The 17,920-nt window shown below is 43.7% G+C and overlaps 1 protein-coding gene across 5 annotated transcripts in view; it reads right to left on the minus strand.

Annotated features, from left to right (window-relative positions):
* LOC118774690 (ensconsin-like) overlaps nucleotides 1-14,742 on the minus strand; it is a 36,190-nt gene extending 21,448 nt beyond the window's left edge. For all 5 annotated transcript variants that reach the window (XM_036524121.1, XM_036524120.1, XM_036524119.1 and 2 more), the window contains exons 1-2: nucleotides 14,618-14,742; nucleotides 45-158 (exon numbers count right to left, since the gene is read on the minus strand). In XM_036524121.1, the coding sequence (XP_036380014.1) occupies nucleotides 45-158; nucleotides 14,618-14,663 (160 nt within the window). In that variant the 5' untranslated portion in view covers nucleotides 14,664-14,742. The remainder of the gene's footprint in view (nucleotides 1-44; nucleotides 159-14,617) is intronic.
* Between the last annotated feature and the right edge of the window lie 3,178 nt (nucleotides 14,743-17,920).

A 17,920-nucleotide genomic window follows, 5' to 3' on the forward strand; every position in this document is an offset into this window, starting at 1 on the left:
GTGAGAGAGCGAGAAAGAGAGGAAAACCACCACAGAGACGTTACCTGGGCGGGCTCCCTGGGTCTTTGCCGTGCCGTTTGTGCTCTCGGCCTCCTCGGCTCCTGAACTGCTCGCCGCCTGGCTGCGTCTCTCCTCTGCCTGCGCCTCTGCAGCTGCAGCTGGAGATACGAGCGCTGCCGTCAACACTCACAGTCACGCTGTATAACAACCGCAGTAGAGCGTGCGAGAGAAAAGGGCTGCAGCACGATGCCACGGCCCATCTGCAGCGAAAGGTGTGCAGCAACGATTCTAGGATATACAGCGTCCACATAATACAGTGTGGCACCACAGAACACCAGAACATGAGGGCAAATAGCTTGTGGGTTTACAAATACGGCTTGTGCTAAGTGCAGAACAAAGTCCTGTGTGTCTTACGATTACTGTGGCAAATGTAACAATCAGTGTCTGACCGACACTGTGGCAAATGTAAGAAACACTAGCGTGAAGAAAGTCAGCAGAGGGGGCTAGAGTGGAGGAAGGGGTACAACCAGTAATCCACAGAGGCCTTGCATTTGGCCGCCAACTCCCTGCGGCGGCTAGGATGGTGCGCCGGGATGCTGACGGAGGGGTTCTGGAAGGACACGTGACTCTGCGCTCTGAACGTCACACAGGGAAAGCTGCTGATCCCATCCCTGCACTTTTTTGGCAGCTCTACTGCTAGACGGGGGGTTGGGGGGGGGGCGGGGGTGGAGGAGATGGGGGCAGCGGTTGTGCGAGCCATGCCAGAAGTAGCACGTAGCACGAAAACAATTGCCTGTTCCCTTGGCTCCAACTTCCTGCTGGGAGGCGGAGGTGCGGAGCGCTGCCTTCCCTCTTTTCTCCTGCCTTTCTCACTCGCGCAGCAGGCTCGACGCCTCGTTTCACCCCTTCACATCCCATTCGTTACACAATGAGTAGCTACAGGAAGGACTACAGGAAGAGCTGAGCACTGCTACAGGAACAGCAGTGCTCTGACAGCTCCAGGCCAAAAACCTACTGATTCGGACTCTCATTTCAGAGTCTTCTTCTCCCACTGACTGCCAATGAATACCAACTATGAAGGACAGAGACTGAAATTTTTTGCTGACTTTTGCATCTAGCTTGATTGTCTTCATCATACAAAATACAGTGTGGATTATTATGATGAATTACTGTGATGCACACATCAAAATAAAAGCGGCGCGCACACACAGGAAATCAGACAATTGAACAAGGCGAGGTCACTGAAAACGGAAACGCTGTCAGGAACATAAAAGGAGCAATAACAGACTTTTAAACTTTTAAATCCTTATCTGGATGACACATCTTGGGAAAAGCTAGATCGAGTCTCTCTATTTTTAACAATAAGGCCAAGCAAACACAGATAATCACTGAGGCAGAATAGACTAGATGACGGTGACAAACGAGAAGAGTGTGCCAAAAGCTGACTTCAAGTTTAAGATGTTCTAGATGAATCCTAATTGAGATGAGGCCAAATTGAGAGTGGTTAAAAAGTGTTATTTCAGGTGTTGGACACAAAACAAAAGGAGACAAAGTGGATTGTGGCCTTTTGATTAGGAGTGGACTCCTCTTTAGTGCATTTTGGTCCCGAGGGAGGTACTACCTAACAAACAGTTTCATTTGGGCCAAAGGCCTCCAGTTTGTTAACAGGTGCATAAAATCAAGCACATAGCCATGCGATCTCCATAGACAAACCTTGGAAGTAGAATGGGTCGTACTGGAGAGCTCAGTGACTTTTAACGTGTCACTGTCATAGGATGTCATCTTTGCCACAAGTCAGTCTGTGAAATTTCTGCCCTGCTAGATCTGCCCTGGTCAACTGTAAGTGCTATTATTGTCAAGTGGAAGCGTCTAGGAGCAACAACAGCTCTGCCATGAAGCGGTAGACCACGCAAACTTACAGAGCGGGGCTGCTATCCTCTGTTGAATCACTCGCTTCAGAGTTCCAAACTGTCTCTGGCTGCAACATCAGCACAAGAACTGTGCGTCAGGAGCTTCATGAAATGGGTTTCCAAATTCCAATCCAAAATCCAAATGGCCAAGCAGCTGCACACAAGCCCAACTTCACTATGCACAATGCCAAGCGACGGCTGGAGTGGTGCAAAGCATGCCGCCACTGGACACTGGAGCAGTGGAAACTTCTCTGGAGTGATGAATCACGCTTCACTATCTGGCAGTCTGATGGACGAATCTGGGTTTAGCAGATGCCAGGAGAGCGCTACCTACCAGAATGCACAGTGCCTACTGTAAAGTTTGGTGGAGGAGGGATAATGGTCTGGGGTTTTTTTTTTGAGGGTTTGGGCTAGGCCCCTTAGTTCCAGTGATGGGTAACATTAATGCTACAGCATACAAAGACAATTTAGACAATTGTATGCTTCCAACCTTGTGGCAACAGTTTAGGGAAGGCCCTTTCCTGTTCCAGCATGACTGTGCCCCTGTGCACAAAGCAACGTCCATAAAGACATGGTTTGACGAGTTTGGTGAGGAGGAACTCCAGTTGCCTGCACAGAGTCCTGACCTCAACCCCACTGAACACCTTCTGGATGAATTAGAATGCCGATTGTGAGCCAGCCTTTCTCGTCCAACATCAGTGCCTGACCTCATAAATGCTCTACAGAATGAATGGGCACAAATTCCCACAGACACACTCCAAAATCTTGTGGAAAGCCTTCCCAGATGAGTGAAGGCTGTTACAGCTGCAAGGGGGGGGGGGGTAACTCCATATTAATGCCCATGGTTTTGGAATGGGATGTCCAATAAGCTCATATAGTTGTGATGGTCAGGTGTCCACATTAAATAAGTAGACAGAATTGCTCCATGGTTTGATAACCAAAGTGGCTTGTGATATGAATGCATATGAATGGCATTTATTTCCATTTTATTCCCAAGATTTTCATTCACATTTAACTCCAGATATTGTGAAATATTTTTCGTTACTGTAATCAACACCTGGCACTTTAAGTCCCCATGAATTACGGAATGACTGAATGGCACTACATAATACTCCAAATGGCATGATGATAATGACAATAATGATGACAATGTTAGTAATACACAGTCAGTCCTGTGGTGCCAAAGAGGGCGTTCAGGTTCATTCATGTATGTCGGGTTTAGGTCTGATTCTGTCCCCAGAGCCTCCTCTCCGGTGTTTCCAGTGACGGTTGGATTCTCACGTCTGTATCTGGTGCAGTGACGTAAGGGGTTTTCCTATGGACAGCTCTCAGTGTGCCCTGGCTGCAGTATATGGGTCTGTAGAGACAGGCCTAATATAGATATACACACACGTCCCTGAACTGCTTTGACTGGGGAAAAAGCTCCACAAACACCCTGCGCAGCTCTGAATGGGAAAAGGTGGGATCTGGAAAACTCTGCAGCATGTTAAAAAAACTGTCATGCAATTAAAATCTCTACATCAGCTAAAAAAACCATTAAACATTAAGCCTGAAATCGTTAAAAAATTCCCACTTCTGGGTTGCTACCTCCTGCTGCCATTGCCGAGGCAGTGCTTGCTCACCAGTTTCACAGCAGGGGTTGTTACATGATGCAGGTTTGAAGAAATGGACAGCCAGGGTACGCCATACACTGTGCCACTCTAGACTGGCATAAAAACATTCCTCAGAACTGCGAATACTAGCGCAGCTTTCAGTTTGACATCCGAGATTAATCTGCATAATCCACAACGGCATAGACACACAACATCTGTACCTAATCCTATCTGTACCTAAACCCTAACCAATTAAAATGCATAAACATACTGTACACAAGATAAATACATTACTGATGCCTGACCTTTAACAAATTTACACCCCAGCATCCAGCTCCCTTGCTTGGAATACACGGCAGAACAAATGTGCTCAGTCACCCTCTACACCCTGTGAACAGCCCATTAACTTTCAGATGGAGACCTGAGGGGGTGTTACATGGCTTGGGTGTCAAAATAGGTCAAACCAGAATAACTATAAAGACTAGCAGATGGTGCGTTTCCCCTTCTTCTAATGTGTCAAAGTGAGCGCTTTGTTTTGCCATGTGACTTTGCTTGAAATACCTGAGCCTACCTAAAAATAGTAGCTGTAGCATTCTATAGCATTCTATCTGTGTATGTAACTTTGAGAGTGTATCTGTGTCATGGCCCTGGGTTTTGAAACAGTTTATTTGGTTAAACTGGATTAAGTACATGGGAGGAGTTAGGCTGCTGTACTGTAGATGCTCATTTTCTGCTCCAAATTTAGTTTATTTTTGTTGTCACAAAATACCTACCCTGGATCACAAACATGCATTAATTGACATTTAACCTTACTGTTACAAAAAAGAAACAATCCATTTTGGCCTGATAGGAACGGTATAAATAATCCCCAACACAGGTATACACTGGCAACTACATGTATTCTCTTTGGTCCCATCTTATATGTCTAGTTCAGTGGTTTTGATTTTGCTGTCAAATTATCCCTGGGTAACACCATAATGACCATGTTTTATTTCTGCAAAATAGTCAACAAGCATATTACTGCAAATAATACTACTAATACAGCTTTTTCAAGCCACAATTTTTCAAGAAACCACACTGTTGGGATTGTCTGGGCACGGTCTTCTTATTCTTAAGTAGCCATTGATGTACCTGTGATTGACAGTTATTTTTTAAGCTTCCTTTGCCATATACAAATACACGCACACGGCTGTCTATACATCTCTCAAAAGCTTAGCAGCATGGCACATAGCAGTTCAGGAAGGGTGGAGTCAGAGTAATGAGTGCTAAATGGTCAAAGTGAATGGCTTCAGTCATCCATGAATGAGCCTGAATCTAACTCTAGACTCCAGAGGAGCAACTGGCATCAGGAAAACCTCACACCATGTTCTCTCCAAGACATGTCACAATGACAAATAATCTTATTTTAGTTAGCACGTTATTGATTAATCAAGCTAGTTCACAACAATATAATAACAAACCTCATTTCAATACAGTGTAACGTAATTAAACTGGCTAGCCAACAACACCACTGATAAGCACTGGTTTTGACCATACCTGTGGCAAAGAAAATTTAAATAAAAAGCTACCAATTACATTAATATGAAGCTTTCTGATATTATGAAAATGTCTGGCAACCCACATGAAGTTTTTTCAAACCTCTGATTTCATACCCATTTAACCACAGCTATATTCACACAATGAAGTCAGAGGCAGACCTTGCAATTTTGTTGGCCAGGTACCAAACTAAGACTTTTAGCTAGCTAGCTGTGCTGGACGGTGCTTTTTCTAACAGCATCATAGTAATCATGTTCAAGTATTTTGCTGAAAAACAGAGCAACGACCATCAGAGGCCAACCACACGCAAATTTCCAAAGGATTAAAAAATATGCAGCAAATCCAAACTGAATTAGAAAACTCCTTCCATTCAATCAGTGCTTCAGACTTGAAAATAGCGATCCTTCGAGTGAAATCAGTTTACAGTGGCACAGAATGGATTGGCTAAACTACGCAGTAAGGAGGCAGCTGCAGTAGACCAGCACTTCCAGCCACCCACAAGCAGGGGAGGACAAGATACGCACAGACATGTGTTTTGGAGGAGGTCCCGCTTCCAGACCACGACCTGTGGAACAGCCCACCTGGCAGTCCCGCTGAAGGAGGGTGCCTGTGTCCTCCTGCCCTTTGCCCGGTTGCTGCTGGAGAGCACCAAGCATACAGATCAGCTGCCCAGTACAGCGCTCGCTGAACAAAGACCTCCACAGTGAAATACGAACGGGTTCACGTCTTTCCAGTGAGAACGAATTACCACACGCCCAACTGCACTGTACAAAACAAAATAACTAGGTGTAGAAAAAAATTCTGTTGATCTTACCTGGAATCCTACTGGTTGAGATGGGATTTTTGGTTACAGGTTCCTATAATATATGTGACCATGTCCCAGATACCTAAGCACCATTTTTTTTCCCAAGCTAGAAATGTAATGGTGCAAAAAATACACCTGGTGCTAGTTAGGTTTAAGCTTACCAGTACAAAAAGGCATGGATTAATTAACAGAGTATAAATAGCACATCTTGCAGTATGAACTGTCGCTTCATAAACTGTTTTTTGATGCTGTGGGTAAATTACATTTGAATGCCTGTCTGTTCCACCAGTTTTCAACAGAAAGAGGTACTACTCTCCAGAGGACACATATAACACAGTCAGACTCTTTCATTTGGGTTTAAACATTAGCCACCCTGGCACACTGTCCACCTCCTTGCACTGAGGCCGTCTGAACCCTCCTCCGCAGCCAACGTGATGGATGGTGCAGAACAGAACCTACCCTGGATCAATTTCAGCTTTTTAACCAAATTGACTGCAGTTAGTGTTAGCAGATTCTGGCTCAGTGTAATCATATCTGACATCAGATTTGCGAGATTTGCACAGAGACCATTGCCGCACTCTGGACAGGATGTAAGTCGATTAAAACGATGTAATCCACAATCTATTATGTAAGGCACATTTACATTGTAATGCTTACTATTTGCCATAGCCACTTTATGTCCAGATGAAAGATCACCAGACCTTTTACGTAGCACCAAGCCTCGTCCTCTCTGGAAAGACGTGTGTGACTATAATTTGGACTAAACAACACTCACTGTTAGCGTTAATTGCGCAGAATGTGTGTTTTCCCCCCACGAGACCTGGGCCAAAGCATAACTGCAGCAGCATCCACTGCTCGCACCCCTGCCTCCTGCCACCTCAGCCTCCCTCTCCTGAGGAACTCACCCAGCCTAGCCCAACGCCCCTCTATCCGCACCCGTCTCAGAACCAGCGGTCACATCACAAGAGATTTGTTAATGTAGTCCCATTATCAAAGCTTACTTGTAAACAGCTTTTCCAATTGTGCGAAACGAATCGATTGCGTTTAATGACCTAATCTAGGCACAGACGGAAAAAAACGAACACCTTCTGTCTGCCCTGACAGAACACCTCAGAGACAAGGTAAAAAAAAGCAAACCTGACAACTAAGGTCAATCCAGACAGGTGGAGGGCATGCACAGCAAGACGACATACATATTCTTTTCGCTCGATTAAAACACGCTTTGCATATACACTCTGACACTTTGAAAATCAGAACTGAAAAATATACATGCGTCAAACCCTTTATATTACCGAGCGAAGCGTCTCCAGCTTAATCGAGTGCAGTATGACAGCCTGCGAGCTCTCTCAGGCACTGCTCGGTCTCTCTCCCCATCTCTAACTCAGACGCAGGGCTCAGAGGATCTCTAAGGAAAAGGAGCAGTGCAGCAGGCTGCAGATGGTGGCTGCGTGCCAGACAGCCACAGTCAGACGAAACGTGAGCACACGGAAACGCAGGCAGCTCGAGTCAGCTCACCAGGCGGGCAGTCGGGGTCCCGGGCTCCGACTGCGGCGACAGGGGGGTGGCGTTAGCTGCGGGGCAGGAAGCGCTGCTGCTGCTGCTGCTGCCGCCGCTGAGAGAGGATCGCGACTGTGTACTCCCCCGACAGCGAGGGCCCTTTCTCCGCGCAGCTGCGCCCGGTATCTCTCTCTCCCTCCCTCTCACGCACAGTGCGGCTCTGTGCAGGATTACCGGGGACACCTTCCCGCAGCGGTAAGCCCCGGGCTGCTTACGGCATCACGGGGAGGGGGGTCGCTGACGTGTTGGTTGTGGCTGGACGCTGCGTGAAGTTTCTTCAGCCGGTGGAGATGAGAACTCTCTGACAGGACACAGGGTGGTGAGGACAGGCACAGCACCATCCCCCTCTCTCAACAATCTGCTCCCTGTCCGTGCCTCCCTCATCAGCTCTGCTCACAGCCCGAGGGCCTTAACTTCCGCAGTGAGAAGCAGAAATGTTCTAATGAGTGCCCTGTCTGGCACTTCAAAACACTTCATTATCATGATTAAAAAGCCTAAATGGTAGTCAGCCAACTTGAAAGGGCGGTCTGCCACCATTAAAGAAATGGACCTTATCTGGTGCTGTCAACTCATACACTTTGAATGGACATTAAAAAAGTGAACTTCACTACAGCCATTTAACCAACCTATGCTTTGATGGTTAACAGAACAACAGACAAATATTACACTGGTATCACCTGTGCCTTCACACAACGATAACTCAGACTGATCTTATTGCAGATGCTTTGACACAAGGCACTTTCTCACAATGGCCATAGTGTTCAATTCCATCTCTAATTGTGCTTACTATGGAAATAATAAGTCTAACGTGAAACCTGAGTAAACTGGAGGCACTGCCAGCCCCCTCATGAGGTGGTGGCAGGCAAATTCTGTTACAAGTGCAGTCTGGACAGGACGTAATCGACACTCATTTTCAGGAAAAGACTTCAAAAAGGATCTATGCAGAAAAAGTCGTCATCAGTACAACATTTGCAGATTCAAACAATGAAAGAAAATGCCTATATTGAAATACAGAGGACGAAATGAACACTATTCTCCATATGAATTAAAGGAACCAACAACGTCAACGCAAAGTTATTTATACGGACATGGGACAGATGGAGTCTATTGTGGTTCACTCCAGTGTATCTGACTGCATTTTCTTTCAGTCTTCCCTGCAAGACACATATAAAAACAGAAATCCATTGTTTTCTGCAGTCCTGCAGGTAGCTGTGAATTACTCTGCTGTGAATTTCAGATTTTCATCCATGAACTGATGCCTTGACATGGAACTGCAGTCTTGAGTGTGATTCTGAGAGCGCACAAGGAAACAAAGCCTTGGATCTCCAGTGAAAATGTAGGCCAGCTTTCAACCAGTGTGAAAGAAAATAAATTCCTCCCAACTTGTTTCTCCATCTAGGTCATTCATTTTATGACAACAGCAGACTAATGGAATGTCTAATCTGATTTAGTCAGACACGGCCCTTTCAAAAGACTAAACATACTTCAATATCTCAGTGACACAGGGTTAGGGCCTTCTCAGCCCCTTGCAAATTCCCCAGTCCTCTGCCTTACACAAACGCATCACTAATCAAACATCAGAGAAACCATTTTAGCAGTTCATCCATTCATCTTTCACCAACACCCAGTTAAAGGTGGCTCAAGAGATGTTTTATTAAAATTGACTTCACAGCACACACCACGGCCAAGAGCCAGTTAAAGAATTACCTGTACATATCAAACATTAGTTCCTTTCTCGAGAGATCAACTGCAGCCACCTGGGAATTGAACATGAAACCCTCCTGTAACAAGGTCAGTTCTATCATGTCTACACCACACCACAGCCCTATTCTGACTCTCCATTAAAATCAGTCTGAATACAAGGGAGGGACAAGGTTAACATCATGTGATGTGATCTGTTCAGAAAAACATAAAGGCAAGAACTCCAGTCTGACTTTGGTTCCTGAAACGACTGTTAACACTGTCTGAAATAAACGTTAAACCCACATTTGAGGGAAGAGTCTAGTGCTTCTCAAAGAGCTCTGTCCTACTTTGACGACTGACCAGTCTCACAAAATGCTTGCTACTGCTAAGCCTCCTCCTACAGGCTGTGCTTGTGGTGTAGCCAGTTCAAACCATATCTGCACAACCCTGCAGTTTGCACCAGACAATCTGTATCAAGCCACAGTGTAGCCTCTTCATGAGATGGAGGAGAGACAGCAGGTTGGGGGGTCTTCCCAATGAAAAAAAGGAGGACTGTATCAGTGGTCTCCCCAGAAATTTTCTGTATGATGGTGTTCCTACCATATTTCTGCCATCAAAATTTCAATATTGTTGCTGCTTTTTCAATGCTTTTCCCCTTTATGCAACCATGTTTGGAATTGCTAGCATCATGAGCCTAATGAGACAATCCCTCCAATATACTCACCGATGGCTATTTGTTGCATTTCTAGTGACAAAGTGCACCACAGTAAAATGGGCACCATTTGGAGAATATTTCCACTCTACACTGAGCAACTCGCATGTACCTGACAAACCAGTGGGTACCTGAGACCAGTGAGGTGAGAAAACACTGGTTCATCCATGTGCCCGCCATCAAAGCCAATTTTTTCCGCCACTTAGGTCTCCTGGTCATGTTCGGCAGGTGACATAGCTGGATTCGAACCTGGGCCATAAGGGCTCAGAGTACACTCAGGATGAGTGCCCTGCTGACCAAGCCACCTGGCAGTCCCAGTATGCAGAAGTTTTGCCACCTTCTCATTTGTTTTGGTGTGACACCACTGAGGAATACACACAAACCCCACAAGACTGTGAGGTAGTAGCAGGTTTTGGTATGTAAAGTATAATCTTCACCTTAATTATCATCATTCTAATGAAGGAAGGTCATCCCTGTGGCTCCTAGCATTCCCCAGCATGTAGTTTTCGGTCATATTACGGTGGGGTCACCAGGGGCGTGACAACACTCCTCTTTAGTGGAGACACCTGGGATCCTGTTACTCATGGAGGTACTAGGTTACGGACACAAGTTTTTCCACATATCTTGTGCGGTGTTTAATTACGAAACAACTCGCTTTCTTTCAAAATGTGCACAATTTAAATTAAACCCGTGGGTCTTGATGAATAACAATGAGTCTCCTAACATACCAGTGGTGTTTGGTTACACTGTACAGGCCCAAGCCTAGATTTTACTCAGCGTTAGAAGCACCTGGCCATGTACATGTGCCACGCTCATTCTGTGGGAAGAAGAAGAGCGTAATGAATGAGAGAGAGGCCCTGTGATTGCGCTCTTCATCTCAGTCAGCATGCTGCACTTTCTACCAATTCCTGCAAAATTGTAGAATGCCAAATGTGCAAGCACACTGCTCTGTCACATCCTGCAAAAGGCACAGAAAATTGGGTTTTTTAACATCCATTTAGAGTTGACGGGGGGGGGTATCTGCAACCCTGTGCATCCGCTCAGCTCCACTGGGGTTGTGGATCCTGTCAGACATATCGATCAGGACATAACAAAAAGAAAATATTCACAGCACATTTTATACTTGGATATTTCAACAGACATTATCTTCTTCCTAGTTAGCTAATATAAAAGTTGGCTCCCTACACACTCTTCAGAACACGTTCTATTTATAAACTGTGTTACCACACCAATAATTGAAGCACACACAACAGGTGGGGCTAATTTAAAAGAAAGAAAAGATGTTCAAGTTAGATCAGAAGATGTACAGTGTGTCCCCATTTATAAATTCATGAATTAAAGAGCTCTAGCTCAGTTCGAGTAGGCCCAAGATGTACATGTACACAATGTTCAGTGTGATGATCAAAATGCTCTGATCCCCACTTCTTCATACAGGTTATTGCTTGCCTTTTTAAATTTTTAATCAGTGGGAGTAGGACAGTCATGGTTAGGTACTCAACAGTGCGCATTGATGCAAACCCAGAAGTCTTGATCAAATACAGAGTTCAGATTAAGTAACACATTACCTAGGTACATTAAAAGGAGCGTAGGTAGATAACAGATACAAGGTCTTTTATCACTTACAAGCTCTCATCACTAAAAGTAAATGTATTTAAGTAGTTAGTTTTTATGAAGTTGTGATATCCGTAATCACAATCCATTTAAAATAAGCATCAAAAGCCAAGAAATACTAACCAAAACAGCAGCTTTTGTGATTTCTTTCAGTTTGACAATACCCTTTTAAGGATAAGGTGATCACTGTGTGCATGTGGCAATTGAGAACTGCCCCTACCAATACTGTAAGCACAAAGGTCTGAGGGGAAGGAGTTTTAGCAGTTTCATTCTGCAATGTGTTACCTTAAAATGAATTTTAATAGGAATTAGCCTAGCTAAATGAGGATATTCTTTTATGCAGATTTCAACTACCCTGTGCTTTTAGAGACAGCAATGTGTCAGAGCTCTCGACCCACAGAACAGGCACACACAAACCGGCTGCTGAAGTTTAAACAGTGGCACTGTTATTTCCTTTACACCATGCCTTGAAATTCCAGAGATTTCCAAACATGCACGGTAAAGCTATTCAAAAGCTACTCTGTCTGTTTCAGCCTCAGTCACTCAGCACCATCGGCCGAAGAATAGACGGAAGTTGCCACTGCTGACCCTCAGTGGCCATCAGGGATTCGTGAGGCTTTCCCCTTTCTGACCCAGACTTTATGACCAGATTTTACATCCCTAAAATGGCGAGTAGAAACAGATGAGAACACACACACATACACTGTTGTGATACTAAACAAATTCATTCTTTCAAAAAAAAAAAAAAAAAAAAAAATTTTTCAAAAAATTCAAAAATCTGCTATCATTTGGTCCAATGCAGCTGTCTGGACTGAAAATGTATTCAGGGTTTTATCATGACTGCAATTCAAGACACACAATGCTGGTGACAGCATTAAGGCAGAAAAGGGCTTTGTTCCATTGGTTAAAGCAAACAGGACTGTGTCCTAGTTAAACGGTCACTGTACTTCTCACTTTGTGGCTCTTTAAATGCCACAAGCCTAACCATTTAATGTGTTTCAAATCAATGACGCGGGGATAAGACACACGTAGTATAATTACAATGAGCCTTCATTGATATCAAAGGAAAAGCTCAATGGCTGGCCACGAGAAGGACAACCCATCTATGGTTTGGAATCTGCGAGGAAACATCATGCCAGTTGACAGCATGGAAGTTAGAGCATGACAGCATGTGTCAATAGCAAGGGCCATTCAGTGAAGTTTTCTCTGAGCGTGTTCATGGCAATTATTTATAATGGAGAAATTAATGGGACTGGCAACCTCACTGTCTTACAGCAACTCAATCACATGTCACGTTACGGAGGGAGCACTCTGTTACTGGTGTTCCACCACTGGATGAAAAACGCATACATCTACTCACTCTCTCACACACAAGTCTCCTTGACTTCCTGTACAGTCCCATGATACCACTTCATCAGTTCTCAAGTTTGCGTCAGAGGATGTTCAAATATTAGCCTTCCAGCAGGCGATCAGAGAACTGTCCCCCTCCAGGCCAGTCTCTGTCGACCCCACCCCACACCCCTCAGCAAAATCAGGAGGTGCAAGCGCACGCATTCTCGGTACGTGGCATGGAATTCTAGAACACAAACACAATGGATACATTGCTCTTTACCAAACAGGAGAACAGAATACTTCTCTGTTTTAAGACTGGGGTTACGCTGTTTTCCTGGGAATTGGCAGAATCCCTTACCATCATATCCTCTCAATCTGATTACCAGACACTGCTGTTTTGAAATGTGGCGAAGAAACACACACCCCGGCGTGAAGGACAACCTAAGAACTCTCTCAGAAAAGCTTCAAAAGGAACGTACCGGGATTATAGTCCAAAAGAACAATACAGTCCTCCTACGTTAACATGTCATTGCAGCTAGGTAACACTTCATGTGGGTAGTTACATTATTAAATGCAACACTAGATATCAGTAGCATGCAAAACGTCCTTTTGCGAGCTGTTAACTAACTGTACAATTTAATAATTTAATTTCAAGCCGTTGAAAACACATGATCACTGCAAATGTAAAAGCAGTCTAAGTTACAATTTTTTTCATTCTATGGCTATGACGTTTGTACCAATACTTGCTACAGCCAGTACCTGGATGGCTAACTAGCTGCAAATAATGCGGTCGTGTTAGCTAGCTAAAGCCCGAAGCTGCTCAACACATCGGTCTTTTCCTCTCCACAATGACTAACGTTGGTTATCTACTCCGAGCTAAGCAAAACCCAACAGAATAAGGAAGATTCAAACCTACATCTTGGATCTACCTTAGACTCGCGAAAGTAGCCAACTTAATATATCTACACACACACAAGTGGTGAGGTGAATTTCACAAGCTGGCTAGCCAAATTTAGAATTTTGTCAGCCACGGCCTAAAAACGATAAGCAGACCTTAATACAAAAGACAGTCCTGCCATTAACCCAACGTTGCTTTACAAATTCCACAGCAAAGTGCAGGACTTGGACAAGATGACTGTTTATTAACTTACGCTCACTTTTTGAACACCTATTTTTACATTTCGTGGAATGACGTGATTACTGACCATGCCCACCGACAAAGAATATTGCGTTAGCCTGAGAAATCTCATTTCGCCGGTAACAAATCATTGATGCTAAATGGTGCAATCTTTGAATTTGCCGATTTCACAAGGGAAAATGAACTTGTGTAACACTGGCCTCAAATGTCATAACTAGAAAGCAAACATTCAACTATCACACCGAAGCTACACAGCAGCTGGGTATAGCTAGCTACAAACAGACCAACTAAAAACAACTTTACAAACTCCATAAAGTTAGCTGCTTTCTGTATGCAGACCTTCCCAGCTAGTTATTGTCGGACGTATTCTTGCTGGTAAACCGGACTGTATAAATCACAACAACGCGGGGCAAAAATGATATTGTATCCATGTGAAAATAACGGTCAATAAGCTTATTTACGCTTCAACTATCTCGGGCCCTGTCTTTGTTCATCTAGCTGGAAAGTTCTTACGAGCAAAGATTTGGCAGCTCGCTCCCTAGATAGCTATCCAGTTAGGCTAGTTGGTGTACAAGTTGCAAACGACCCCAGCATAAAGTATAGAGGGGAACAATTCGCGAGCAAATGCCGAGACTTAACAAGTAGACAACTATTGCCCATTTCATATGCAAGTGTACGCCGCAGCCTTTGAGTGCAGTATCAGTTTAGTAAATGATTGCTCACAAAATCTATACGCCTTACCCATTTGCGCTCGCATCCCCTTCAGAGACATTATTGCCTCCGCCATCTTTAATTGATTTTTCTTCTTTTTTCCTTCTTCTTTTTTTGGCAGACACGTACGGGTGCGCGCAAAGCGCGAGGACAAAGACAAAAATAATGTGAGGGATACTTGACAGTTCCAATATAGCTGACCAGCTAAATCTATCTGATGGCTGAGAAGAGAGCGACGCCTAGCGCATGGATCGTGTGCGGGCTACCAGTGTATTGCTGTGCTATATGAAACGGAATCTTTAAATTAGCCTGTTATTAGTCCCTACGTGAAAGATGGCAACCATGAGATTTCTACCACAGTGCTGAAACAGCTTGCTTGTCACTGTGATAGTATGATGCAGATGACTGTTTCTGTAATTGGATCATTGTTTAGTACCATATGAACGCTAGGATATGAAGAAATGTTGGTGTTATGGATCTTTGTGAGGCAGGCTCGGCGCCAGGAGAAAATACAGAGGGTGCAATTGCAATTGACGAGGGTGCACAAAAATTCACAAATACTATGTAGACATCGGGATATAAGGACACAACTGTGAGTGCACTGAGGTTAGTCTGGGGGTGCAATGCACCCCTAAACACCCCCATAGCGCCAGTCCTGTTGTGAGGCTGTATGTGCATGTGATATGATGTATGTACAGGTGACTGCCCAAGTCAAGGAAACTCCCACATGAAGTGTCTTAATAGGGCATTGGGTCACCATGGTTCACCAGAACAGCAGTTATGTGACATGGTATAGATTCTGCAAGTGTCTGGAACTCTGTTGGAGGGATGTGACACCATTCTTCAATGAGATGTTCCATTATTTGGTGTTTTGTTGATGGTGGTGGAAAATGCTGTCTCAGGCATGACACCAGAATCCCCTATAAGTGTTCAATTTGATTGAGATCTGGTGACTGAGACAGCCATGGCATATAGTTTACATTGTTTTCATACTCATCAAACCATTCAATGACCACTCATGCACTTTGGCTGGGAGCATTTCTATCCTGAAAGAGACCAGTCTCATCAGGATAGGAATGCTTCACCATAGGACTAAGGTTATCATCCAGAATGGCTTTGTATTTATTGGTCTTTACCTTGCCCTCTAAGGGGTTGAGTGTATGCATAGTAGCACAGTGGTTAAGGAGCAGGACTCGTGACCAAAAGGTTTCTATTTGAATTCCCTACCGGGGCACTGCTGTTGTACCCTTGGGCAAGGTACTTATTCCCAAATTGTCTCAGTAAATATCCAACTGTATAAATGGATAACTGTAACTGATGTAAGTCGCTTGTCTGCTAAATGCCAATAATGTAATGTTTCATTGTTGTGGTTGCGAAAGAGAACCTAAAGGTCTGTGATGGGAAAAAAGGTGAAAAAACTGAGCTAAGCCCTAAGACATATAAAACGGGCATGTATGAAACCATCCTGGCTAGGTAGTTGGGTAATTGAGCGTTAGTTACTATTTATGCTTTCCTTTCCTTTATAGCCTCTATGCTATGAATGACAAACCTGCTAGCTACAGTATTACTACAGTTAGCTAGAGGGACATTGCAGTTAATTGTGTATTATTACAAAGCTAACATGTGGACAACTTAATAACAGCACTGTGTCTATTCTGACATTAGTTAGCAAGCTAAAGCGGTGATCCAGTGTCACTTTAATCATTCATGAAAGTACACAAGTGATACAATTAGGAAATATGAGTAAATGACAGAAGAGTAAACTGGTTAGCCACCTCAACTGGTTGTATTCTGAAGAAATTTCATTTCTGTGTTTAAACTCAGTGACAGCTATTAACATGGCTTTAGCAAGTCTTGATAAGACATAACTTACTGCACAAAAACACCTTAAATAATGCAAGGTTTATAATAAATACATTTATAAGTAACTTAGCCTACAATATCTGAACATAGAATTAGCTACGGAGATAAAGTATAAGCACACCATTTGAGTTTTTAAATTTTTTTTTTTACCATGTATTGCTTTTTATTGTGACTTTTTATCGTTATTCGAAGAGAAGACGAAGTTTTGACCTACATGAATCTTCATCAGGTGATGAATTGGCATGCAAGCTTTCTATGTGCAAATGTAGACTATTGAGAGAAAAGTGACACATAAAGAGGTCTGCCCACTCCCATTCCCACATCCTCAAAGACTGCTCTTAAGTTAGCCATGGAGGAGCCAAAGGCATTGGATGAATATACTACCATGGTGAAGGGAGGAAAGCAAGCTGAACACTAAGACATGATCTCCACTGTGAAGATGGCAATGCAATGCTGTACACCTCAAATGGACCTCACATGCTCACATAAACATACACTCACACACCCTCCCTCTCTATCAGGTGATATATCCCACAGTAAATATTCTATTCTAAGCTTGTACATTTTATGCAGCCCCAGGCTCACAGCAGCTTCACTTCTTACCACATGTACATGCACAGAACCACAGAGAGGCATTATTCTTATTCACCCTCTGCATGGACCCTTGAGCAAGGTGCTTAAAAAGGGATGCAAAACAGCTCTAAAGCATTATAAATGTCCCACCATATTTCACAATGAGAATGGGTTCTTTCTCAATATAGAGTTCACTTTTTATGACAACTATGAAGCTGATAATCAAGTAGATTAAGCTCAGTTTTCATTTCATCTGACCACAAGACATGCTTTTAAATGTCATTCAAATGAAGTTTGGCAACTTCAAGTTGCTTCTTGTTACAGCTTGGTTTCAAAAGTGACTTCTGTGCAGCCTGGCCGTGAATGCAACATTTATGCACGAAACTTTGAATGACTCTTCTTGACACTTGAAACCCGAAGATTCCAGTTTGTTTAGATCTCTAACTGCTGCCTTTGGATTTGCAGTTGTTTCTGAACCACAAGCCTCACAGCCCATGCTGGAAAAACAGACCACAATCCTCTTACTGGTGGGGTTGCCACAGTACCATGAGCCCTTAATTTCTAAATAATAGACAGTAAAAAGAAAAGGTGGAAAGTAGTAGATTCATCCTTTTTAAAATTGCCTTAAAACAGTCTTCCAACTTGTGGAGGCCAATCACCATTTACCTGTAGCCTTCAGAAAGCTCTCTGGTCTTACCTATGACAGCGTATGCTGCTGATTAATCTGTGTTGCCTACTTTTGTAAGAGGTTTCATTTGTAAATGCAATGAACAGAACCAAAACTTAAAAAGTATGTTTGAAAGTGCATCACATGCAAATCACATAAAGATGAACTTAATGCGAAAGTGTGCTTAAAATTCATGCACAATGGCTCGCAACCACCAGGATTAAGAAACA

This window comes from Megalops cyprinoides, chromosome 3 (assembly GCF_013368585.1).
Source record: "Megalops cyprinoides isolate fMegCyp1 chromosome 3, fMegCyp1.pri, whole genome shotgun sequence".
Classification (NCBI taxonomy): Eukaryota; Metazoa; Chordata; class Actinopteri; order Elopiformes; family Megalopidae; genus Megalops; species Megalops cyprinoides.